This window comes from Typopeltis vanoorti, chromosome 5 (genome assembly GCF_054136105.1).
Source record: "Typopeltis vanoorti isolate ZY-2024b chromosome 5, IOZ_Tvanoo_1.0, whole genome shotgun sequence".
Classification (NCBI taxonomy): Eukaryota; Metazoa; Arthropoda; class Arachnida; order Uropygi; family Thelyphonidae; genus Typopeltis; species Typopeltis vanoorti.
This window is the reverse complement of record NC_143553.1, coordinates 148,966,667-148,991,157: the sequence shown is the minus strand read 5'-3', so window position 1 is coordinate 148,991,157 and position 24,491 is coordinate 148,966,667. Positions and strand designations below refer to the sequence as shown.

Below are 24,491 nucleotides of genomic sequence, written 5' to 3'. Positions count from 1 at the left end.
TTTTAGCAATCTATGATGTGATGGTATTACAAGGAAGTTCAGAGAGATTAGTATCCTGAATTGGGATGTCACTTCAATGTTGCTAATTAAAAAATGTTGCTTCATTCTTCTCTTTGGCCAGGGATGATGAAACAAGGCATGCTGTATTGTACTGTACTGAATCAGAGGAACTTCATTCTAGAAAGCAAATGATCTGAGAGCATTAGTGGATAGGGAGCTGAAGTTTAGGACACATTGTCAAAGTTCTAAAGGTTAGCCAGAAAACTGCAGTCAATAACCAGACTATAACTAGTAACTTCATCTCCAGTGTTGCATGTTTCTAAAGCTAGATGTGAGAGTCTGACCTTCTGCAATGAATCTTTTAACTCATCACCCACTATTCTGAAGACTCAGATGTCTGAATTATCTAATCCTTATCTCAGTCAAAATAGTAATGTGCTATAGGTCCATAACTTTTCATGAGTGAGACAGACTGACAAAAATTATGTTATTGTGCATTGTTTAATAACATAAATAATCATACCAATGAAAATTAATTACAAAACAGATGTTTGAAATAACAAACTGATAGTGATATCTATGGGAAAGTAAACTTGAAAAATAAATTCATCCTTATTCACATTTTTTCATTTTAATTATGATTAAAAGCATTCTTCTTCAAATGAATTTTCAAACAAAATAAACTAACTTACTTTGAATATTATCTGAGCAGCATCAAGAAATCGATTAGCTTTTCTATACAACTCCACAGCACTAAGAACCTTTTTTTTATCCAACAGATGTCTGGCATATTTAGCTAACAAGGTATCTATTTCTTTAACATTATATTTCTGAGCAAGACTGATGGCCATATTCCACTGATTTAATGTAATGCAACAGTCAATTGCAGCTTTTGCTTTATTAGCCTAAAAACGATATTTATATTGAATCAGATAAAAGAAAAGAAGATGAAAAGAATGTATTGTCTTAAATTATAGTAGTTTAATTGTTGTAATCGACAACAATGCTTGTTTTCAAAAATAAACATTATAGAATAATGATCTCTCAATAGTTTATATGAATAAAAAGTTACGATTCACTTTTTCTCAACAAAAAAAATATGCTCATTTTCATCCATACCTTACCTCAACAGGCACAAAAGTTTGTCTGTTAAAATAATTATAGCAGATAATTATATAATGGAAACAATTAACATCATTACAAGTTGCTCAAGTATCCTACTATTAAAAAATAAAAAAAAAATTGATAATTTAAAACACACACACACACACACACACACACACACACACACACACACACACACACACACACACACACACACACACACACACACACACACACACACACTTTTAATATAAACTGGAGAGTTATAACAAAATGAGATTTATTTGAAAAACCTCAACACGTTTCGTCGAGATTGACTTCATCAGGCGTTAAGAACATAGAAAGGTATTAAAAGACACTGAAAATAACATTGAGACACTCTAAAGCCATACAATTATAAAGTTATAATATTCGACTGTGAATTACAGTTATATGAACTTGAGCTATAGTCCGTGTTAAAGTTCTATTGTTGTACACTTGTGCGTGTGTGGAACCACGCGATCTCCAGTATCTGATAGTACAGCTGAAAGAGTCAGGCAAATTATAGCTGAGATGATTGTTCATATGAAGAGGGTCCAAGGTGATTTCTTTTGACTCTACAATGCGGCGTTCTACCTCATCATGGCAAATGTGTAGGTTTGAAGTTGTTGTCCAATTTACTTCATGTTGGCGGCTTTCGTTGTTGGTGTTTATTTAAAACAGGACATGGCCTGATAGAGCAGTAGCTCTGGTTCTCTTGTAAGCAATGTCTCTCTGGTGTTCCTCGAGACATAGGAGGATAGATTTCTCCGTTTGGCCATGTTCCTCCAAAACTTCCATCGTCCCCCACCCCTTCCCCCCAAGGCAAACATCAAATTCCTGATACATATCCCCAAGAAACATACATATCAGGATACATATGTATCCTCAAGAAGCATATAGAATACTATGGCAGTACTATATGACAACTTGACATTACTACTAACTTCCCATTTACAATTTTCCTCCAAATCAGTGTTACAAGCCAATGTTGTCAGATCTTATATTTCGATCTACTTGGGCACTTTCTGGGAATTGTAGAAGATTGTGGGATTGTTTATAGTTGTTGAAACGTGATCTTATTTTTGGCAGAGTCGAGAAGCACGTTTGTATGTTAAACTTCTTTAGGATTCTACTCAGCTTTTTGGATAGTGTGCTGATATATGGCAAGACGATATGACCTTTGGAGTCGTCCTGTGTCTCTACGTTGCTACGTTGACGGTGGGATAATTGGTTGTTAATACTTTTTAAAGAGTAACCATTGTTTTTAAAGGTCCGTTTGGCCATAGTAAGGGTTTTCCACACTCACATGTGACTTTGTATACACCTGGGAATTGTAGAAGGTTGTGAGATTGTTTATAGTTGTTGAAAAGTGATCTTATTTTTGTATGTTAAACTTCTTTAGAATTCTACTCAGCTTTTTGGATAGTGTGCTGATGTGCTGTGTCTCTACGTTGCTATGTTGACGGTGGGATAATTGGTTGTTAATACTTTTTAAAGAGTAGCCATTGTTTTTAAAGGTAACCAAATTTTTAAGTCTGCTATGACAATTATTTAATAAACCTATGCATTTGCCATGATGAGGTAGAACGCCGCAGTAGAGTATAGCAACGTAGAGACACAGCACATCAGCACACTATCCAAAAAGCTGAGTAGAATTCTAAAGAAGTTTAACATACAAAAATAAGATCACTTTTCAACATCTATAAACAATCTCACAACCTTCTACAATTCCCAGGTGTATACAAAGTCACATGTGAGTGTGGAAAACCTTACTATGGCCAAACGGAGAAATCTATCCTCCTACGTCCATTGGATAAAGGATTAAACTAAATTTATAATAATCTCAGCTATAATTTGCCTGACTCTTTCAGCTGTACTATCAGATACTGGAGATCGCGTAGTTCCACACACGCACAAGTGTACAACAATAGAACTTTAACACGGACTATAGCTCAAGTTCATAATAACTGTAATTCACAGTTGAATATTACAACTTTATAATTGTATGGCTTTAGAGTGTCTAAATGTTATTTTCAGTGTCTTTTAATATCTTTCTATGTTCTTAATGCCTGATGAAGTCAATCTCGATGAAACATGTTGCGTTTTTCAAATAAATCTCATTTTGTTATAACTCTCGGGTTTTTAGTCAGTTTATATTAAAAATGAACATATCCCAACCCTGAGTTAACAGTAATAGTCATATATATATATATATAAAATTATGTATGGCGACTCAATGATCAGGGGAGTACTTAATGAAAGTGTGACAAAACTGTGTTTCCCTGGTTCAAAAATTCATGATGTAAAAAGGAAAGTCGAAGGAACTGATTATCTTCGTGCAAAAATGATTTAAAACGCGAGAAGTATTCTATGAGGAAGGATATAAAGGAGTTGTTAGAAGAGGCAAAACTGAAGAGCGAGAAGGTGAAGATTGTAAGTTTCCTGCCATTTTATGATAGAAGCAAACTGAGGAAGACATTGATTGGTAGCTGATAAATCAATGCAGAGGCTTGTACTGAAGGAATGATGTAGGATTTGTGGATCTATGGTCTGTGTTTGTTGGAAAGAAGGATTTGTATAATGCTAATGGACTGCATCTAAAATGGTTTTGGTATTAGGTGTCTAGATAGAGCTTTGCTCACCAAGCATATTGAAGTACAATTTCAGCAAAACTTAAGCAATTAGGGTGGAAGCAGGTCAGTTTGTGGGAAGGCACCAATGAGGTGAATGAGTGTGAGAAGAAGGGAAATTAGTCCCTCAAGCAAAAATAATGAATAGGGTAGTCAATTCAGAAAGTAAAAGTGAAAAGTGGGTGAGAACCTAAAGGGATGCTGCAGTTTCTATATACTAATGCTATGATATTCTATGAAGAGCAGCATGGCTTAATGAAGGGTCAGTCATGCCTTAGTAATTTACTATATTTGTATAATAGAGTAACAGTATAATTGGGTAAAGTAAATGGCTACACAATGATTCTGCTAGATTTTGCAAAGGCATTTGACAGAATACCACATGGAACACTGTTATGCTAATTAGAACAAATGGGGATGGATAAGACACTGGTTATGTATATAAGAGGGTGGCTGCTGGACAGATATCAATAAGTGGTATATGGAGGGGTAGAATTGAGGTCAAAATAAAAAAATTGGTATATGGAGGGGCAGAATTGAGGCCAAAACAGGTGACTAATGGCATTCCACAAGGTTCAGTGCTATGACCATTGCTGTCTAATTTGTACATAAATGATATAAGAAATAACCTGAAAGGACATATTATTAAGTGTGCTATTGAAGAACACATTAACAAGTAGAGATACACAAGTTGTTATTCCTCTTAATAAGACATTGATACATCCACATCTGGATTACTTCACTCAGGTCTGGTCCTCTGGGTTTCTTAAGGATGAGGAAGCAGTGGAGAAGATTCAGAGATCAGTGACCAAGATGATGAGTGATCTGTGGAATATGAGGATAGATTGAGGGTATGTGGATTGCAGAAGTTGGTTGATAGAAGAAAAAGAGGGAATAGAATAGGAACATTTAAATTGCTTAAAGGGTTTTATAGGATTGATGAAAGGGAAATGTTTCACCACTTGGCTAGTGGGGCCAGAACAAGGGGATCATCCTTGGAAGTTGAATAAAGGTGTGGTGAGGACTAGATTTTTGCTTGGAGAGTTGTGAATAAGTGGAATGGGTTGCAGAGTCAGTTGTGAGTGCTTTGTCTCTTAATGAATTCGAGGAAAGGTATGATAGATTGTGTATGATAGATATAACTTGGTATGATAGATATAACTTGGATCTCCTGCAATGAGTCTTTGGACTCCATGGAGGTGCTTGTATAATAGTAATAATAATGATAATAATAATATACAGGGTGTTTGGGATAAATTTGACATATTTATAATTAATTATATTTTTCCGTAAGTTACATGTATTAACACACACTTCTCTTCATTTAAAAGTTTGGACCCTTCTTCATTCATATACAAGATGTCAGAAAGGATGGATAGCTGGAACCCACCTGAATCATGGAAGAGAATAACTTGTATCATGATGATTCGTGCCCGCCATCAAAATAAGGATATTACGACTGCTGCCCAATGCTCCCTGAATACAGTAAAAACAATCAGGCATGAACTAGAGACTTGCAATGGTGACTACGAGGATGTAGCAAGAAGAAAGATCCCTAGCAGACGATCTGATTGCGTTCGTACAGCAGAATTCCTCGCAAATCTGCAGGAACAGGTGTTGAAGAACCCTGGCATTGGAATTCGGGCTTTGTTCGTGGAGTTGCTAACTGTAGTCAAGCCCTGGATAACAAGGGTAGCCAATGGTAGGCCGTATGTATGGCAGCAGGATTCGGCCCCTTGCCACACCTCTGGGAAAAGTCAAAAATGGTTGTCTGAAAATTTCTACGACTTCACCAGTCCAAATGTTTGGCCTCCAAACTCCCCAGACCTTAACCCCATGGATTATTTTGTATGGGGCGCAGTTGAAAAAGACACCAATCGCACTTCCAGTAATACAAAAGCCCAGTTAATGGATAAAATTAAAACAGTTTTTGCGGCCCTTCCCAGGGAGACTGTAGCATCAGCTTGTTCGAGGTTCCGAAGCAGAATTGAAGCTGTGATCGATGCTAATGGTGGTTATTTTGAGTAAATCTTGTTGATAGTATTGTAATTAACTCTGCCTGTAATGTTTTTTTGTCAATTCATTAAATTTAATAGATACAAAGAAGATTTTCTTTTTCCTTACGAAACTGTCAAATTTATCCCGAACACCCTGTATATATACACATGGCGATCAGAATTAAAGTATCCCTGTTTAAGGCTTGTAGAGTGCCACCAGATGATACTGTGTTTATAGCCAGCAATGAAAGACAACTGATGTCACTTATTGGGACAGTAGAGTGGGAGAGCATTAAATATGGACTTAAACTTAACAGAAATAAACCAAGTATATGACGATAGGAAAAGAAGAAACATCTACTCATAACATCAACTTAGAAAAAGTTTAACAGTTCATATATCTTGGCGCCTTGATAGATAATAAAGGCGGTTGTCATACGGAAATAAAAAGAATTGCAATGGGAAGAAATGCCATGACACAACTAAAAAAAATATGGAAAGATAGAAATATTTCTAACACTACCAAATATAAACTAGTGAATACACTTGTTTTCTCAATCATTCTCTATTGTGTAGAATCATGGACACTTGTTAAGAGAGACACTTGACACTTTGAAATGTGCTGCAAGGAAAAGTAGGAGGAAAACGCAGGAAAGTAAGACCAAGAGCAAGATGGATAGATCAAATCCAAAGGATCTCAAGACTTTCCTTGGAAGAAGTAACTGCCACATCAAGAGATAGAAATAGATGGAGAAACATTGTTGCCAAGGTCACAAGTCCTCAGGCATGAGGAGATTGATGAAGAGTGCTACCCAGTGAGCCCAATGCTGTGAAACTTTGCAGGAATACATTGTGCATTATGCAGAAGTGATATCTGAGGGGAAAAAAAAAGTAGCTCCAAAATTCACCACTGGGGTGCTGTATGATGCACCAAATGTAGATATAGTAATTTTTCTGTGAATATAAGAAGGAGAAAAGTGACACAAGCATAAATAACAATTTTTATTCACTTCCATGATGCATTCAGGGGCTGTACTGTTCAATGTGTTGCCCTTCTCAATATGCCACAAACTGTATTAAAACAATAAAAAAAAAATTAATTCCAAAAACATTAGTTTTTGGAATTAATGAGGATAGATTCCATATTCCACAAGATTGGGGAGAGGGGGGGGGGACTATTGATTGCAATTATTATTTTTTTTCTTTTTGTTGTCAATAACACACCATGGTATAATCATAAAATAAAAATATTGTTATATATTCATATATACTTCACTTGGCACAGAAACTGACTCATTTATGTAATGCATATTTTTAAAAGGAAATGTAATATATATATATATATATATATATTTAACTTTAAAATAAGAAACATTATTTTTGAAATATTTTCTATATCATTAAGACAATTCATAAGTATTAATTTTAAAACAAAATTCTACCAAAAAACTTAAAACTAGTGTGTGCCATATACAATTAATGTGTAAAAAATTTTCTGCCCAATGTGGAAAGGACATTACATGGTCAAATGCTCCAGTTAGATGTGGCATATGTGCAAAACACAGTATGAGGTGAATGTGTGAATTCTCACATTCAATTTTAGTTCTTTTTTTTACAGATGGGTACTATAACAGCAGAGCCTCCATAACTCAGTCAGTATAGACGAACCCTTTGGTCAGAAAGACCTAGGTTTGATTCCTGTCAGTGATGTGAGGAACCTTTATCTGGTCTCTTTTGAAAAAGGGTGATTTAGCCAGTCTCATATGGAGGTAGAGGGTTTTTACGCCCAGAAACTCAGGTTTTTCGTTCCCCGGAACAGGCAAACCGGTCCCATGAACACGCATGAATACGTCCCAGCCATATGCCAGTCCTGAGCCTGGATAAAATGGGGGGGGGGAAGAGCAACAGTGAGCTACCCTATAAACATTTCACCAGGAACACTTTGTGGGCAATGCCTACAAAGTCACCTAGGGTCAGAAATGACTGAAGGAAAAACCACCACCACTATAACATTTCTAGTTCAATCATCTGGAATTTGACTTACTATATCTTCTGAATTAGGTGGGGCAACCAATGGTGAACTTTTAGAACTCCATATTTGAGCATTTCTAGTCAAACATCATTTGGTCAGACTGGTTGGAATTAAAAAGCAGCTAAGACCACGAGGCCAGTGCATTATGTCTAATAATTGTGTATGTTCTCTGGTTGGTTTGCTTGTTTTGCAGAATGAAAAATGCAGATTTTCTAGAAAGAAAACCCAGCTACCTCTACACAACACCAACCAACAGAATAGGTTTTATAACATTCCTTTCTTTCTAGGTGATTCAAATCCAGGTCTTTCCAAGTGAAAATTTCAGAATGTTTTCATGATTGTGCTATAGAAACAATGTGTTGAGATACAGAGATCAGTGGGCACTGAAGATATCCTTCATCTTATTTGTTTCTATTACAGTTTCTGAAATATTAATCTATCCTGTGGAAACTACATTAAACAATTTTAACTAATGCAAAGCATTTTGCAATTATAGAGAAATTACAAAAAATACACACATGTCCCTTACCTTAATATAAGTTGTAACTGCCTGTTCACACATTCCAACAGAAGTAAACATAACTCCCAATTCCTAAAACAAATAAAACTTGTAATCAATTTCCCAGAAAGAATGCTGAAGTGATATTTTTTTTTTTATCTAACCATCACTAATGATTAAAGACATCATTAAATTATTAATACATCAATGAAATAATGACACAATGAAAAAAAAAATATATATATATATATATATATTATATCAGTGTTTCTCAACATTTCTAAGCCCAAGGACCAGTAAAATGCCTAAACCAATTCTGCAGACCACTAAGTTACAGAGGCGTAGCTGGGGGGGGATCTGCCCCTGGTGGCACCTTTTTTGGCGTTTATAAAATCTTGCCTTACTGTCTATAAAACAGCAACTGAGTAATGAAATTGACTTTGACACTGTGATCGACGATTTTGCGAACAGAAAAGCAAGAAAAATGACATTTTACAATGTTGGAATTAAAGTTTTACTTCAAAAATAAACATAGTGTTTTTAATTTATTTCCCTATACGTCGTTTTGACTTTTGTAATTTTTTTTAAAAAACCTATATAGGAATTACCCAGTGGCAGTAGCTGGGGGGGGGGGGGGTCCTCCCCAGGAAGCACTTTGAACCTTTTTGAACTTTTGCAGTTAATTCTAAAATACAGTCTCGAGAACTCAGTTCCAACTATTGTAATACTGCTGCGAAATATCCTCACGATTGCTGTAAGCGTTTCTAGTTGTGAGAAGAGTTTTCTAAATTGAAATTGATCAAGAATTACCTACATTACTAGGAAATAGACTCTGCCAATGTCATCGATGATTTTGCTAACAGAAAAGCAAGAAAAATAACATTTTAAAATGTTGAAATTAAAGTTTTACTTCAAAAATAAACATAGTGTTTTAATTTATTTCCTTCCATGTCATTTTGACTTTTTGTAGTATTTTTGGTGGTTGAGAGGGGTGGCAAACTGAGGAACCTCCCCGGGCAGCAACAACTCTAGCTTCGCCACTGGAATTACCAACATTTCAGAAAAACTGTGCCATTTATAACATAATAAATCTAAAAGCATTTTTTGAAAGATATGGCAACATAATTAATTAAATTGGAAGTAAACGATTAAAAGTGTATCATCATTGAACAAAGTTTTAATTTTATTAAACAAATAAATAAGATGATATTATTATGTTACTACTTACTTTTAATGAGATCGTTGAGCTTCTCGGCCCTTGCAGTGTTGCTGGATATCTGGCTCAATATTGGTCAACTTCAGTCGAAGATTGGTGTGCACACACACATGCAAATTCTGTATTTTGTTTTTATTTGAATGAGTGATGAAAATCCTTTCTCACAAAGATAGGTTGTAGAAAACTTCAGGACAATTTTCAGTGCTTCGTCAGATAATTCCGGAAATTCAATTCTCACTGAAGACGAGATCCAAAATTGAGCAAAACCAAGATCACAGAATTGCATTTTAAGCCCACTGTCACTTGAAAACTCAATTAACTTTCCTTTTCGATAACGAAAGGTCGTTCTCGTGACTGCAAGCCTGAAATATTGCGAACCCACAGAAATTTCTTGTAAAAGTTATTCGGAAAATATGTTTCAAAATTCTGTTTCAGATTTTTGAGGTGGTCACAAACCCTTTCCACAAACTCAGAATGAACAAAAATATTATTTTCCACTAAAAAGGATTCCAATGTTGGAAAACGTGCAAATTGTCTGTCTTTTACATAATTAATCCATAAAATCAGTTTTTTCTCGAATGCTTTTATTTTGTTGTAGGCATCAAGAACAGTTAAAAAATTTCCCCGAAGAGAGAAATTTAGTTCATTTAATTTCGAAAAAATGTCTGAAAGATATGATAGTGTTGATAACCATGTTTTGTCAACAAGGAGTGATGCAAAATCAGAATTACGTTCATTTACAAATAATAAAACTTCTTGCCTTAATTGAAATAACCTTGTTAGTACTTTGCCCCTGGAAAGCCAGCGAATTTCAGTATGAAGCAAAAGTTGTGTATATTCACTGCCCATTTCATCGCCGAGTACTGAAAATAACCTGTTATTTAATGGACGAGCTTTAATAAAATTAACTAGCTTGACAGCGTTGTATAGCACAGTTTTAAATTCTAGTGGCATTCCTTTGGAGGTTAACGTTTCCCTATGTATGAAACAATGCACCCTATTCATATCCGGAGCTACTTCTTTGACCTTAGAAACAACCCCCACTATGCCTGCCTGTAAGAGCACGAGCACCATCCAAACAGAAGCCTGTACATTTTTCCCACTGGATCCCTTTGTGTGTTATGTAATTATTGAGAGTGTAAAATATTTCTTCTCCAGTTGTTCGGGATGACAAAGTTCTACAAAACAGAATACCATCATGAATGTTGTTATCATGTGTGTGTATCTTACGTAGCATATTAACTGTGCATCTATTTGTAACGGATAATAATTGAGATTCTATGTCACCTGCCAAATCATTAATTCTGCGACCGACAGTATCGTTTGAAAAAGGAATCAAATCAACATCTTTTAGTAACTTGTTGCCAAACATAGTTTTTACCACATCTTTTATAGCTGGAAGTAGTAAATTTTCACTGATAGAATGAGATTTTCCTCTTTTTGCTATGCGCAAACTTAAGAGATAGGATGCTTCCAGTGCTTTGCTATTAATGGAATCCATGGCTGAAATTATATCTTTCCCATGATTTAATGTCCCTAAGTGTCACTGAAAAATTTCAATTGGCTTATTTTTCACATCACAATGTTTAGTTTCTAAATGTCATCAGAGTTTCACAGATTTCATGCACTTGTTCGACAACACTTCATAACACAAAACACATTGAGGTTTCTGTTCACTTTCATCTCCACACCAAGTAAACCCGAATTCCAAATAGGAACTGTTATATTTCCTACTGTATTTTTTCTTTGAACTGCTTGTTTCTTCTACTTTAATAGAATCAGATTTACTGGCTGTTATAATACGTGTATTACAATTAGGGTTAGCATTACCTGTTTCATTTGCTCTTCTTTTCAAAGTTCTAGTTCTAAGCCACTTTTCCATTATTAAAAAAACGTTTCCGAAAAATATATAAATACTGGAGTTAACTCATGACACACTCTTTGTTCAAGTATTACTTAGCACTTCTGAAGATATACTGAGCCTTGGTAAGGAAACCTTCAATAATAAAAATCAATACACAACAAGCAATTGGTTGAAATGTGGATAACACATGTTCACTTCAAATCTGACAAAACAACAAGGGAAGGCAGAAGCAATAAAAGTATATTGTTTTTCACTTTACCCCTCTTTTATTATTCGTCATTCTGCAGCTACAAATTTAGCAGCAAAATGATGAATAATAAAAGAGGGATGAAGTGAAAAACAATATAGTTTTATTGCTTCTGCCTTTGAATATTCTGACGCTATTTGTTGGTTTTTTAAGGCTCAATTTGATTTCAATAATTTTTACTTATTCAATTTTAATTTGTTTTGTTTGGATAATTAAAAAAAATATTTATTTAATTAATTTAAGTCTGCCTGAGGACCACCTGTCCCATCGTTGCAGACCACAGGTGAGAAACACTGCTCTATATGATATTTTTGTACTGAATAGTGTCAGAAGGACCTAATCTTCATATGTGACATTACTATTAGATGCAACAAGGACAATTATGTTATGAGCCAAGGAAAACCAAATAATCTTGCATTCAGGTATTTCAGCACAATCTTAAGTCTGGAATAATAATTTTGGGCATAATCACAGAATCAGATATTTGGTGTTGAGAGTGCAGTAACATGAAAGAAAACTAGAATACTGCTGCCAAGAATCAGTCACAGAACTTATAGTCTGAAAACAATTACCTGCATGATTGCTTTTACCAAGAAGATATGTTGTTGTTATCTTTACTATGGACAGGATTAAACTTAGTAGTTTTTATTTTAAGCATAAGCAGTCTTAGGGAGATTTGTGCATCACCCCAAATAAGTGCACTGTGTTCCAATGCTGTATAAATATGGGATTTATACAGTGTCAGCAATTATACAGGTGAGAAGCTTTGTCCTGAGCTGAAGAGAATACCTACTTTTTTTTTTGGATGGCTGTAATGTGCTTAGCCAGCAAGGCCAGAGATATAAGTCAGACCAAGAAGTGAAACCTGATTACATTTAGATATCTGGGTATTATCAAAAGTAAAGAAAAGTGAAATGAAGCAAGTACTTTCTTGTGAGAAATAAGACAGAACTTCATTTTGATATCATTAAAGTTCACAGGTTATCTTCACCTCAATGAAGAATAGTGAGTTTAAGGCACAGTGCAGTGCAGTCACTGCCTTATAGTGTGCCCTCATTACTGCCTTGCAGTATGCTCTATTCCACCAATTTCAGATTTTTCCTTCATCTTTACCATCACATATAACAAATGACCAGAAAGGAAACTGGTGACCAACTGTAAAGGACAGAAGCAAAGAGAGTAGTTTGATGGGCAAGCTGACCTGATTTATCCGAGTGGTTAGCATATCCGCTCTCCAGCCAAAAGGCTGCAAGTTCGTATCCTGCCGTGGGTATGGATGTTTGTGATTGTCTGTGAAAATACCACTAGTGGTGGTGGGCAGTAGATGGCATTGGTGTAGATGATGCAATTCACTGTAGTTGGTGGATTGAGTGTTGGAGACGGATAGTTGTAGAGTAGGTGCACTCCCTCGATGAGTCTGGGACTCCCTGGAGGTGTTGAGTAATAATAATAATAATAATAATAATAAATGACTTAGAAATGTCAAGAATAACCACAAGTCTCTCCAGACTTTCCATGGTTTATGTCTAAATGTGGACGGAATGGCTAGGATATCACTTGTGGATTAAGGGCGGTGAAATCCATATTGCTGGTCACAAATTAGCTGATGGGCTCCAGGTGATGGTGATAAAGAAGTTGGCTATTGATGACCTTTATGAGTTGTGAAAGAACCAAAGTGGGAGCAACTGGAAGACAGTTTAATGGCTCACTTTTATCACATGGCTATAGAATGAGCTGAATATAAGCCTATTTCCTAATTACAGAGTAGATGCTGGACAAGTAGAAAGATTGAAAAGATGGATGTCAGGAAGATAGACTTCGTGGTGATGTGATTATCCATCAAGATGAGTGAGAGTCAGATCATGAAAGAGCACAGACAGACAACTCACCTGCCATTTTGAAGAGGTAAACTTTCTACATTTATCCATTTCAAAATCTCAGTTTTTTTTGTTTTGCAGGTGTTACAAGATGTACCACTTCTTAAGCTCATTGCCTGAGAGAATAGCAAGAGTTTGTACTCTTACCACTCTGTCAGACAATGCATTCCACTCTCCTTGCAATAAACTTACTTCCTAACCTTTTACTTACTACTTTCTTTTGCAACTTCTAGGGACAAGCTTCCTGTCCTTGTTTCATTTCCTCATTCTACCATATGAAAAATCTCCCCAATGTCAATTCAGTAAATAACATTCAGTAGCTTAAATTTTCCAATTACATCTCCCTCTTCATCTTCTATCCACCAAACTCTGTAGTTTGCATGGCTTCATCCTCATAATCAACACTGTATAGTCCAAATATCATTTTCACTCTCTGTCCCTGCAACCTCTCCAAGGTTACCTCATCCCATTCAAATCCTTGACCAGAGATCTGAGCACACTTATCCAGATGTAGTCTGATCAGAGCTTTATATAATAGAACCACCATCTTTTATCTTTGCAATATGTCCTCTGTACTTCAATTTCTATTTACGATCACCCAAAGATTCCCTGCTTCCTCTACTTCTTCCAGTATAACTCTGCCAAGTGAGTATAAAGCATCCCATCTGTGAATCCCAAATTTTTAAAACCTTACATTTAGCTACATTCAACTGATATTTCCATTCATTTGCTCACCTTTCCAGCTTATTCAAATCCTCCTTTAGGGCCAAAATATCAGCACTATCACTAATAACTCTCTCAAGCATTAGATTACAATTTACCACTGCAAACAACTGAATATCGCTCTGTAGTCCAATGACAATACTAATGGTCCTATTAAACCCTATGGAACTCCACTCCTCATAGCCTTCCTACTTCCTAATATTGCTCCCTCATATACAACTGGTATCTATCAGAAAGCCAGTTACCAATTCAATCCACTATTCTGATACATATGTTGCAACTTAAATACTAACTTTCATGTGGCACCTTGTCACATGACAAGTTAATGCCCTTGCAAAATCAAAAAAAGAAAGACTGTGTATGGCTTACGCTCATTCACTGCTCTTTTTACTCTATTATAAAATGTAACCAGATTACTAAAACAAGAGTGCCATTAAGAAATTCATGCTGGTCAGCATAAATAATATTGTCTTCATCTGCCCAATTTCAAAGCCTTAAATTTTCTGAATATGAGTTTTTACCAATTTTTCCAAAATCTTAACAATCACAGAAGAAATACAAACTGGTCCTTTTCTACTGAAACAGGGTTTTTATTTTTATTTTTTTAAAGATGCGAGTTCCACCCATGAAAGATTGTAATCTACAGTACAGTACTTTGGTGAGTTGAGGGTTATATAATCTGGAAACTCTACTCTCACTGAGACCAAACAGAACTCTTTTTCGAGTCACACTGCAGGCCTTCATTAGCATTGTGGCAGTCTCACAATGAACAATTTCGATGGTCAGTGTGAGACTACTTAAAACATTCAAACACATACCAATTATGGGATTCAAATCCACAGCAAGTTGGCTGGACGGCAGATACACTAAACCAACCATGGCACCAGCTTCTTATGCCTTTTCCTATCTCCAGTACTGAAATGTACGAATGACTACATTCCATTTGGATATTTTCTACTCCTATCATGTCATCACAGCATATCTCATTTAATAATGAGATATTTTACCAAAGCTGCCCTTATGACTTTCATTTAGCTATGTTTACAGATAACTTCCTGAACATCCCTTGAGGATACGTATCAGGAAATTGATGATGATGCACAGATAACTTAGATTTCTTAAATTTTCTCTGTATTTGCTAGGGCACAAGGTGACTTGCAAGAAATCTTTAGTATAACTTCTTTTTCAGGAATCCCTATTTAACTTCATAAGTCCACTATGAAGTTCTGGTTTTTCTATTTTTGCAAACTTCTTCACTGCCTCCCTTGCTGATTCAATCAAAATTTTCTCAGATTATGCTACTATGTCTCCAAGGTTTGGCTCTCATTTTCTTCTACATTTTTTGTCCAAAAATATTTGCATATAAGAGACTGCAATTTACGACTGAAAGCTGCTCAATTTTTTAAAACTTTCTTATATATTTTTCCTTTCATTATGATAGTAATTTTTATTCTGCTCAAAACCAAACAATAATAACTTCTTATTTCAAATCTATATACTCTTGTATTCCGAATTAATCTAATTATCAACAACAACAATACAAACTTTTCTTATTTCTTGTGCGTTTAAGGACATCTTTATGCTGGACAGGGTAATGGTAATAACCATTCCATAATCTGAATGGAAATCCACGTATTTATTATTATTAGCTTTGCTCTTTTCACATTTTCAACATTTTCACAAAATATTTCCATCATGAAAGAACTGTGAGTGGCGTTGTATGGTGATTCAATTATTAGAGGTGTGGTAAACAAATGCATAGAGTTTGTTTTCCTGGAAGTAAAATGAACAGAGTGATTGAGGCAGTGGATATGAGGAGTAAGCAAGCAAAGGAGATGATAGTGGTAGTGGGGACAAATGACTTGACTTGGAACAAGGAGAATGTAAGATTGGATATCAGGAGGTTGTTGAGAAGGATAAAAGGTAATAGTCTGATAGGAAAGGTAGTCAGTGTATTGCCCAGATATGACAGTGGTGAGATGAGGCAGAGAACAAGAATTATGAATGATATGTTAGCAGAAATGTGTGAAGAGAAAAGGGTGTAGTTTGTTAATGTTTGGAATGGGTTTGAAGGAAGAATAGAACTGTATAAGAGTGATGGAATGCATTTGAATGATTTTGGTGTGAGCCATCTGGAGAGACTGGACTGCTGCTGGAAGGAAGAGTAATGAGTGGAAAGAATGAATCTGAGCAAATAAGAAGCGATGGGAAAGAACAGGAGAGTAAGGAATGAGAGATTAAAGTGGTGCTTAGTAATGAAGAAGCAGATAGCATGAGAAAGGTTGATGCTCCAAGAGGATGTGAATGCATATATAGACAAAAAGAAAAGGGGATGACCTGGGATGTAGGGAAAACAGTTGAATTTGAAGAGGGTTCCAGGATGAGTAAGGAGAAAAAGAAATGGCTCAAAGAAAGTATTGAGAAGTCACATCTAATAAGTGGTATCAGTGACTTCTTATAGATCCATGCATGAATTCTTATATTTGTATACAAAGGCTAGAAGAATCATAAACAAGGAAAATCAAATGGTTGGAAATTGATTGAGTTCGTTCACCCAAAAATTGTTGGAATAAGTGAGACATGGTAGGATGAGAATGACATGCTGACAGGGATAGAGATGGAAGGGTATGATGTATTTCATGAATTTCTTCCTTGCATCTCTACCTTGTATGGACAGTTATGTCCATACAAGGTAGAGATGCAAGGGAGAAATAGTAGTAATTCTGAAGCAATACGGTGTGAGACAGACGAATAGAATGAAATACTTAACTGGAAGTTGCTATAGACCTGGTAATGTAGTGGGTAGTGATCACAAAACATATAAGCAAATTAGCGAAGCAAATGGGAAAGGGAGATCGTTAAGGGTGATATTAATTACAGCAATACAGATTGGGATGATGAGATAGCAACCAGAAGTAAAGCAAATGAGTTTCTTGAATTTTTCAGGGACAACTACCTCAGGAAGTAGGTAACAGAAGACACACGAGGATTGAGGATCTTAGATTTGATCATCTCATCAGAGGATGTTATTATAAATGAGGTGTCAAATCACCCTTCAGAGATTGACCATGAAGTGATTACCTGGGTGGTTGCCAACCATGTGAGGACTTCCTTGAAAAAAGGGTATATGTGGAACTACAAGGCTGGTGATTACAAGAAGCTTAGGAGACAGCTTGCATGGAATGAAGAGTTGGGTGGAAAGGAAATCAATGCTGCTTGGGTGATATTCAAGAACTATCTAGTAGAAGCAATGTCTAAATGTATTCAAAAGGTCAGAAGGTTAATAAGGTAGGTATGAAAATGGATGAATGAAGAGATTAAGCAAGGAATACAGAATAAAAAAAAAAAAGCATTATGCAGGCAACATAACAGGACTGGTAATAATCAATTCCATGAGGATACAAAGAACAGGCAAGGAGAATGACTTGGCTGGTAAGGGTAGCAAAAGTTCAGTATGAGCCAAAAAAAAAAAAAATCATAGGGAGTGCTTTCAGCAAAAATAATAATTAGGATAGGATGATTAGGGTAGGGTAGGATGGCACTGAATGGAGAAAATGATATAAGGAAAACTGCTGCAGAGGATATAGTTGAGAGATTTAATGAGACAGTTCATAAAGGTCTTTCATTCTTGTTAATGTGACATCACAGAGTTTGAGAGCAGTTGGTAACGAGGAGTAGAGACCGACTGTAAGTGAGCAAGAGGTATATGAGGAATTGAGCAAACTTGATATTAATAAGGCTGTGGGACTTAATGATATCATCATCAAATTCCTGATATATACCCTCAAGGGTTGTACAGGGTATGATAGTACTACATGAAAAATTTACATCATTACTAACTTCCTATCTACAATTTTCCTCCAAATCAATCTGTTACCTGTCAAGACTCCAATATTATCAAGTCTTATATTTCTGTCTTCTAAGGCACTTTTTACTATATCAATCCACCTATATCTTGGTCTTCCTCTGGGTCCTTTTCCTGCCAACCTGGCAGAGAACACTTGTTTTGCTAATCTTTCCTCGCCCATTCTGTTTAAGTGACCATACCACCTGAGATTAGTTATGCTAAGGCATTCATGGATGCTGACAATGTCAAGTTATTTCATAATATCTCATTTTTAATATGATATTGCCATTGATGCCATCTGTTCATGCCCCTAATCTTTCTCAGGACTCTCATATCTACAGTCTCTAGTCTTTGTACAAGTGTTTTATTTCTAACCCAGCTCTCAGATCCATAAGTTAAAATTGGTTGGAACACTGTCTTGTATACAGTTAATTTAATGTTTTGGTTAATTTCTCTCTTATTCGATATAAATTTATTCAATTGACTTCCTACCATACCAGCTCTGTTGATTCTGTTGTCTATTTCTATATTTAATTTACCATCTTCACTAAAAATCGTGCCTAAGTAGCTGAAATGTTTTACTTGTTCCACAGGTTCTCCATTCACAACACAGTTGACATTTTCAATGATTCTGCCTATTTTCATTGTCTTTGTCTTTTTATTGCTGACCTTCATACCATATCTATTACAACAGCTATTCAATTTAGTCAGAGAATCTTGCAGACTTGTAGCAGATTTATTTAGAAGTATAACATCATCCGCATAAAGCAAAGAGCTGAGATTAACATCTCCAATTTTGATATCAGGATTTATAGATAATGAATAACAGAGGGGATAATGTACATCCTTGTCTGACACTAGATTTAACATTAAACTACCTTCCTGTACTCTCTTCAATTATTCTAATTGCTGACTTACAACTCAAATAAAGACTAAGTATTGCTTGATATAATGCCCCACTGACACCATATAACATAGCATTTCAAATAACTTCTCTCTCTCTCTTGGCACTTTGTCATATGCCTTTTCCAGATCTACAAAACTTAAATACAGATCTTTGTTATATTCCCATGCTTTCTCAACTATCTGTCGTAAGGTGAAAATCTGATCCTGACAGCCTATATTTGGCCTGAATCCAGCTTGTTCTTCACTAAGCTTCTCTTCCACAATCATTCTCAACCGTTTCTCAACTTGCATATATCGTACCAGGAACACTCAGTAATGAAATACCTCTGTACTTCTCGCATTCAGTTTTATTTCCCTTTTTATATATGGGTACTATGAGAGCTCTACTCCAATCATCTGGAATTCGTCCTTCTATCCAGGCCTTCTGAACTATGCAGTGCAGCCACTGTAAGACTTTTATATCTACATACTTGAACATTTCTGAGTCGAATATCATCTACTCCTGCTGCCTTTCCACATTTCAGACTTTTGATGGCATTTTCTACTTCAAGAATGGATATGTATTCCTGACTGTATGCCTGTTGAGTGATTTTTATCTCTGTGATATCACTGCTTGTTTCATTTAGCAATTTTTTTAAGTAATTACTCCATACTTCAAGGATATCTTTTTCTCCAGTTTTCATGTAACTTTTATCATCTCTAATTTCTTTTACAACACTCTTTCCTCCATTTCTGAGCTTCTTCAACAACCTCCAGAATATCTTGCCACCTTTCTGATATTTATTTTCTATGTTCTTACCAAAGTCCTCCCCTGACTTTTGTTTAGCTAGTTTTACACAGTGGTTATCTTTCTTACAATTGTCTCTGTATTCTCTAAGAGCACAAGCTGACTTATTTGCCAGTAACTTTTGATATGTTTTGTTCTTTTCCTTCCCTGCCTCTTTAACTTCCTGTGTCCATCATGGAGTTCTGATTTTTCCATCTTTGACGACAACGTCACCACATGCCTCTCTGGCTGAATCAATCATTGTTTTCTTCAGGGCTTGCCACTAAATCTCCAAGGTTTGGTTCCTGTTCTGAAACTCTTTCATTTTTTCTTGAATAATATTTGTGTATTTTAGTCTACAGTTCACATCTGATAGCTGCTCAACTTTTATTCACTTTAAAACTTTCTTGCATGTTCTTCTTTTTAAAATGAAATTCAATTTTATCCTGCTCAAGACTAAATAGTGATCACTTCCAATTTCATATCCTCTATACACTCTGGTGTCCTGCACCAGAGAGAAAACATCACTATCAACAATAACTTAGTCAATGAGATTTTTCTTATTCCTTGCCTCTTCTCTCCATGTGAATTTGTGCACATTTTTATGTTGGAACATGGTGTTAGTAATAACCAGTCCATGTCCTGAGCATAAATTTAACAGGTATTTGGCATTATTTGGAGAAAAGAGCAAAGCTCTTTTCTCCAAATTTTCCCAAAATATTTTTGTATGTCTGACAATCATTTCCTACTCTGCTATGTAGATCCCCAAGAAGGACCAACTTTTCCTTTTTCATTGTGTCAGTTGCTTTCTCTAAAGCCTCAAAAAATTCCTCCACTTCTACCTTAGTAGAATCTTCTGTGGGACCATAGGCACAAATAAGTCTCATTGTCCAGTTCCCCATTCTCATATTTGCCCACACCACTGTACTTGAGACTGCCTGGCATTCAAGAAGATTAGTCTCATATTTAGTGTTGAATACAATGGCTACTTCTCCTTTTCGTTGATTGTCATTGCTTGAATATAACATTTTTGTATTTATTGCTAAGAAAGATCTTACCATTTTTTGTGTTTGTTTTAGTCACCCCTATTATGGTGATCTGGTACTTATCCAATTCCTCAGCCAGCTCCATTTCTTTGCCATTCAGGCTTTTTATGTTGATAATACCAATTTTGAACTCTGGTGATGTTGAGTTGGGGCAGGTTTTAGGGTTTGTTGTAGTAGCTGACTTTTCACTGTTTGCCTGGTGAAAACAACGGGGACCTTGTTTAATCGGGCAATGCCCCAGCCAGCATGAAATTCTGTCATGTTGTACCATCATTCTATATTTTGGGTTTAAGCCAAAAACAATACAATTTGGTTGGCTAAATCCCAAATTGCCAGCCCATCCTCATCCATTCAGTATCCAGGTAGATACCTAATGTGGTGCACGGCGAGAAGGTGAGAATTGGACATTAGATCATAAGCCCTAGTCGGTTCTCTGCATTCCTTAAAGGCTATGTGGAGGTCTCCTCTCAGTTATATAACTTTAACCCTTAAGCCGACTTGATAATATATCACCACATATTTTGAAGGAACATGTCAGGGAGTTGACATATCTGCCTTGACATATTTATTTAGTATCAGTCATACATTGGGTTGAGTTCCAAAGGAATAGAAGGCAGGCAAGATTGTACCACTTCATAAACGAAGTAACAGAATCAAGAATCAAATTATAGGTCAATCTATGTCAGGTGTAGTTGTTAGAGTATTGGAAAGGCTGGTGAGAATCAGGATCCAGAATTGGATTGACAACAATGGTATTATCTTTGATGGCGAGCATTAATTTGCTAAAGGGAGTTCATGTTTTAGAAATTTACTTACTTATTACAATAAAGTGGCAGCAGCATTGTACATGTGAAATGGATACATAGTAGTATACGTAGATTTTACAAAGGCTTTTGAGAGATTACTGCATGATAAGTTGACAGTCAAACTAGAGTAGATGGGGTTGGATATTAGACAAGTGAATTGAACTGGAGATTGGCTGTCTGATAGGTAACAGCAAGGTGTGTATGGGCGAGCAATATCACAGAAGAGGAAAGTCACTAGTGCTGTGTCTCAGGTGTTTGTTTTAAGACCATTGCTGTTTAACCTGATTGTAAATGATATTGGGGATGATTTGAATGGGGGATATTTGGTTGTTTGTGGATAATGATGATGCAAAGTTGAAAAGAACTATGAGGAGCAGAGCAGATGTTGTGGCCTTACAAGAAGACTTGAATAGACTAAGTGAATGGGCACGCACAAGAGTGGGGATGCCAGTTCAATGTTGCAAAATGTAAGGTTTTACTGTAAAATTTAAAAAACAAAGATGGGATGCAGAATTTACTTTTGGTGGGGATATATTGTTGGAGGTGGAGGAAATAAAACGATCTTGGGGTGATGGTGGATAAGGATGTAAAATTTAGAGGACATATTGCCAAAATTGTGAGGACAACACAACAAATTCTGGCAATGATGCAGAGGATGCTGACTTGTAGAGGTAAGGAGATTCTGGTTCCATTGTATAGAGCTCTGATTAGGCTACATATGGACTACTGTGCACATATTTGGTCGCCTGGTTTTCAGAAGGATGAAGAGATACTGGAAAGAGTCCAGAGGTAATTGACCAAATTAGTCTCTGATCTCTGGAATGTTGAATATGAAGAAAGGTTGAGATGATGCAATTTGCAGTCTAGTGGATAGAAAAAAGGAAGGAGGGAAGGAAGGAAGGAAAAAAGAGGAGTGATATGACAGAGATGTACAAGTTGGTAATCCTATAACAATAGGATTAATGTTGAAGAGGTTTTTCATCAAATGGTGGTAGATTGGGAGAAAACAAGAAGTCACCCTGGAAGCTGTATAAGGAGGGTGTTAGTAAGAGAATGAGAAGCAGGTGTTTTGCATGGAGAGTTGTGAAATGCACTGCCTGAGAGAGTGTGGTGTCTGCAGAGAATTTGAACGTGTTTAAGATAGTATGATGAGATGTGTGTGTGTGTGTGTGTGTGTGTGTGTGTGTGTGTGTGTGTGTGTGTGTGTGTGTGTGTGTGTGTGTGTGTGTGTGTGTGACAAAAGGGACCTCATAGATGAGTCTGTGACTCCATGGAGTCTTAGGATAATAATAATATGTATGGGATTTGTTTTCTACTCTGCTGTTAAACTTTTCCTTTATGTCAATGACTTGAAAACTTCTTTCACTTCTTCCCTACTAGAAGCTTCTATAGAACTAGAGGTACAAATTAGTTTCATCTTAAGAAATTTATCTTCATGTTTAGTATTAAATACTGTAGCTTCTCATTTCTCCCCCTGATGACTATTGCTCAAATGTAACATCTTATGGTTATTTATTATTATTACTTGACACCTCCAGGGAGTCCAAAGACTCATTGAGGGAGGGCATCTACTCCACAACTCTCTATCTCCACCACCTACAATGAACCACATCTACACCACCGTATTTTCACAGACAATCGCAAACAATCCAAGCCCATGGCGGGATTCAAACGTGCAGCCTTTTGGCTAGAGAGCGGATACGCTAACCACTTGGCAAACCAGGCCAGCAAATTTAGCAGTATCTCTTCAGTTTTTTTTCATCTTGGATAAAGTTAATTGAAATAACTTGGTGCTTCTAATAACAATTAGGAGAAAAATAATAGCTATGCAGCATGCTATCACATAATATTCTGAAATGTAAACTTACTGGTAACAATTTATGGTTTTCTGGTAAACCATTCATTAATTTCTCTAGGTTTTCATAGTCTTCTAACATGTAATAACATTCAGCAAGTCTTTCCTGATTATGTCCTTGCTCATAATATGTTACAGCATTTTCCCTATGATAAAAGACATTTCCATTAATAATTCTATAGTATTCTAATTGACTAAATATGGCTTAAGGAAATATTTTTATTACAAGGATATTAAGTAAGATTTCATATTGCTTCTAATGTCAGATAAAGGGAAAAAAAAAAGAAAGAAAACGTAATTTTAAAAGAAACATGCAGGTAAGATCAAAGTTGGTATAATTTATATATATAAATGCCAAGATCCCATTAGTCAACTCTCACCTTAGCACACTTCTAGGACCTCAGGAATAACAAACTTATAATGAATACACTGGTGTTGAAACCAAAGGACAAATACTATTTCTGAAGATTACAACCACAAATTCAGATGAATCAGCTTGTGACAATTTTTAGAACTGATGATTTCAAGCAGAAAGTGGGTATACATTCAAATTTTTGAATTGTGTACAAAGGAGTCACGTAATAGCACTCAACAGGATAAAAGGTAAAATGCTGCATTAAGTGAATTGTGTTTGAAGGAAGCTCTCTTTTCATGAGGAAATAAAGTTGCAAACTTGAATGTCTTGTAATGTCTCAAAGACATGATCTAGATTACACGTGGAGAGGAATTATTGGAAAGCTTAAGGATTTGGATTATTGCCATAGTATTGTATCTAGGCTCTGAGCAGTGTTTCAAACCAATGGAATGTGTTCCAGACATTTGCTAAGAGATTGCTCTCATTCTACCACAGAGAATGATGACAGATTTTTGGTTATTAAAGTAAAACATAACAACATACCATGGCAGGTCAGCTTGTAAGTTGGCTCCATTCAAGCATAGGTATGTGGATATCTTCAGAAACTCTGGCAAGATGTCAGTGACAAATAGGCCCATATGCCTGTAGTATACATCCCTATATACACAGCTCACCATAGAGCACCTTTATAGTGGTGTTG

At 35.9% G+C, this 24,491-nt stretch overlaps 1 protein-coding gene across 1 annotated transcript in view; it reads right to left on the bottom strand.

Annotated features, from left to right (window-relative positions):
• Oseg4 (intraflagellar transport protein Oseg4) overlaps positions 1-24,491 on the bottom strand; it is a 377,419-nt gene that overhangs the window by 84,488 nt on the left and 268,440 nt on the right. Inside the window, exons 25-27 of the mRNA XM_090392828.1 lie at positions 23,450-23,582; positions 8,314-8,376; positions 693-905 (exon numbers count right to left, since the gene is read on the bottom strand). Of these exons, the coding sequence (XP_090248954.1) occupies positions 693-905; positions 8,314-8,376; positions 23,450-23,582 (409 nt within the window). The remainder of the gene's footprint in view (positions 1-692; positions 906-8,313; positions 8,377-23,449; positions 23,583-24,491) is intronic.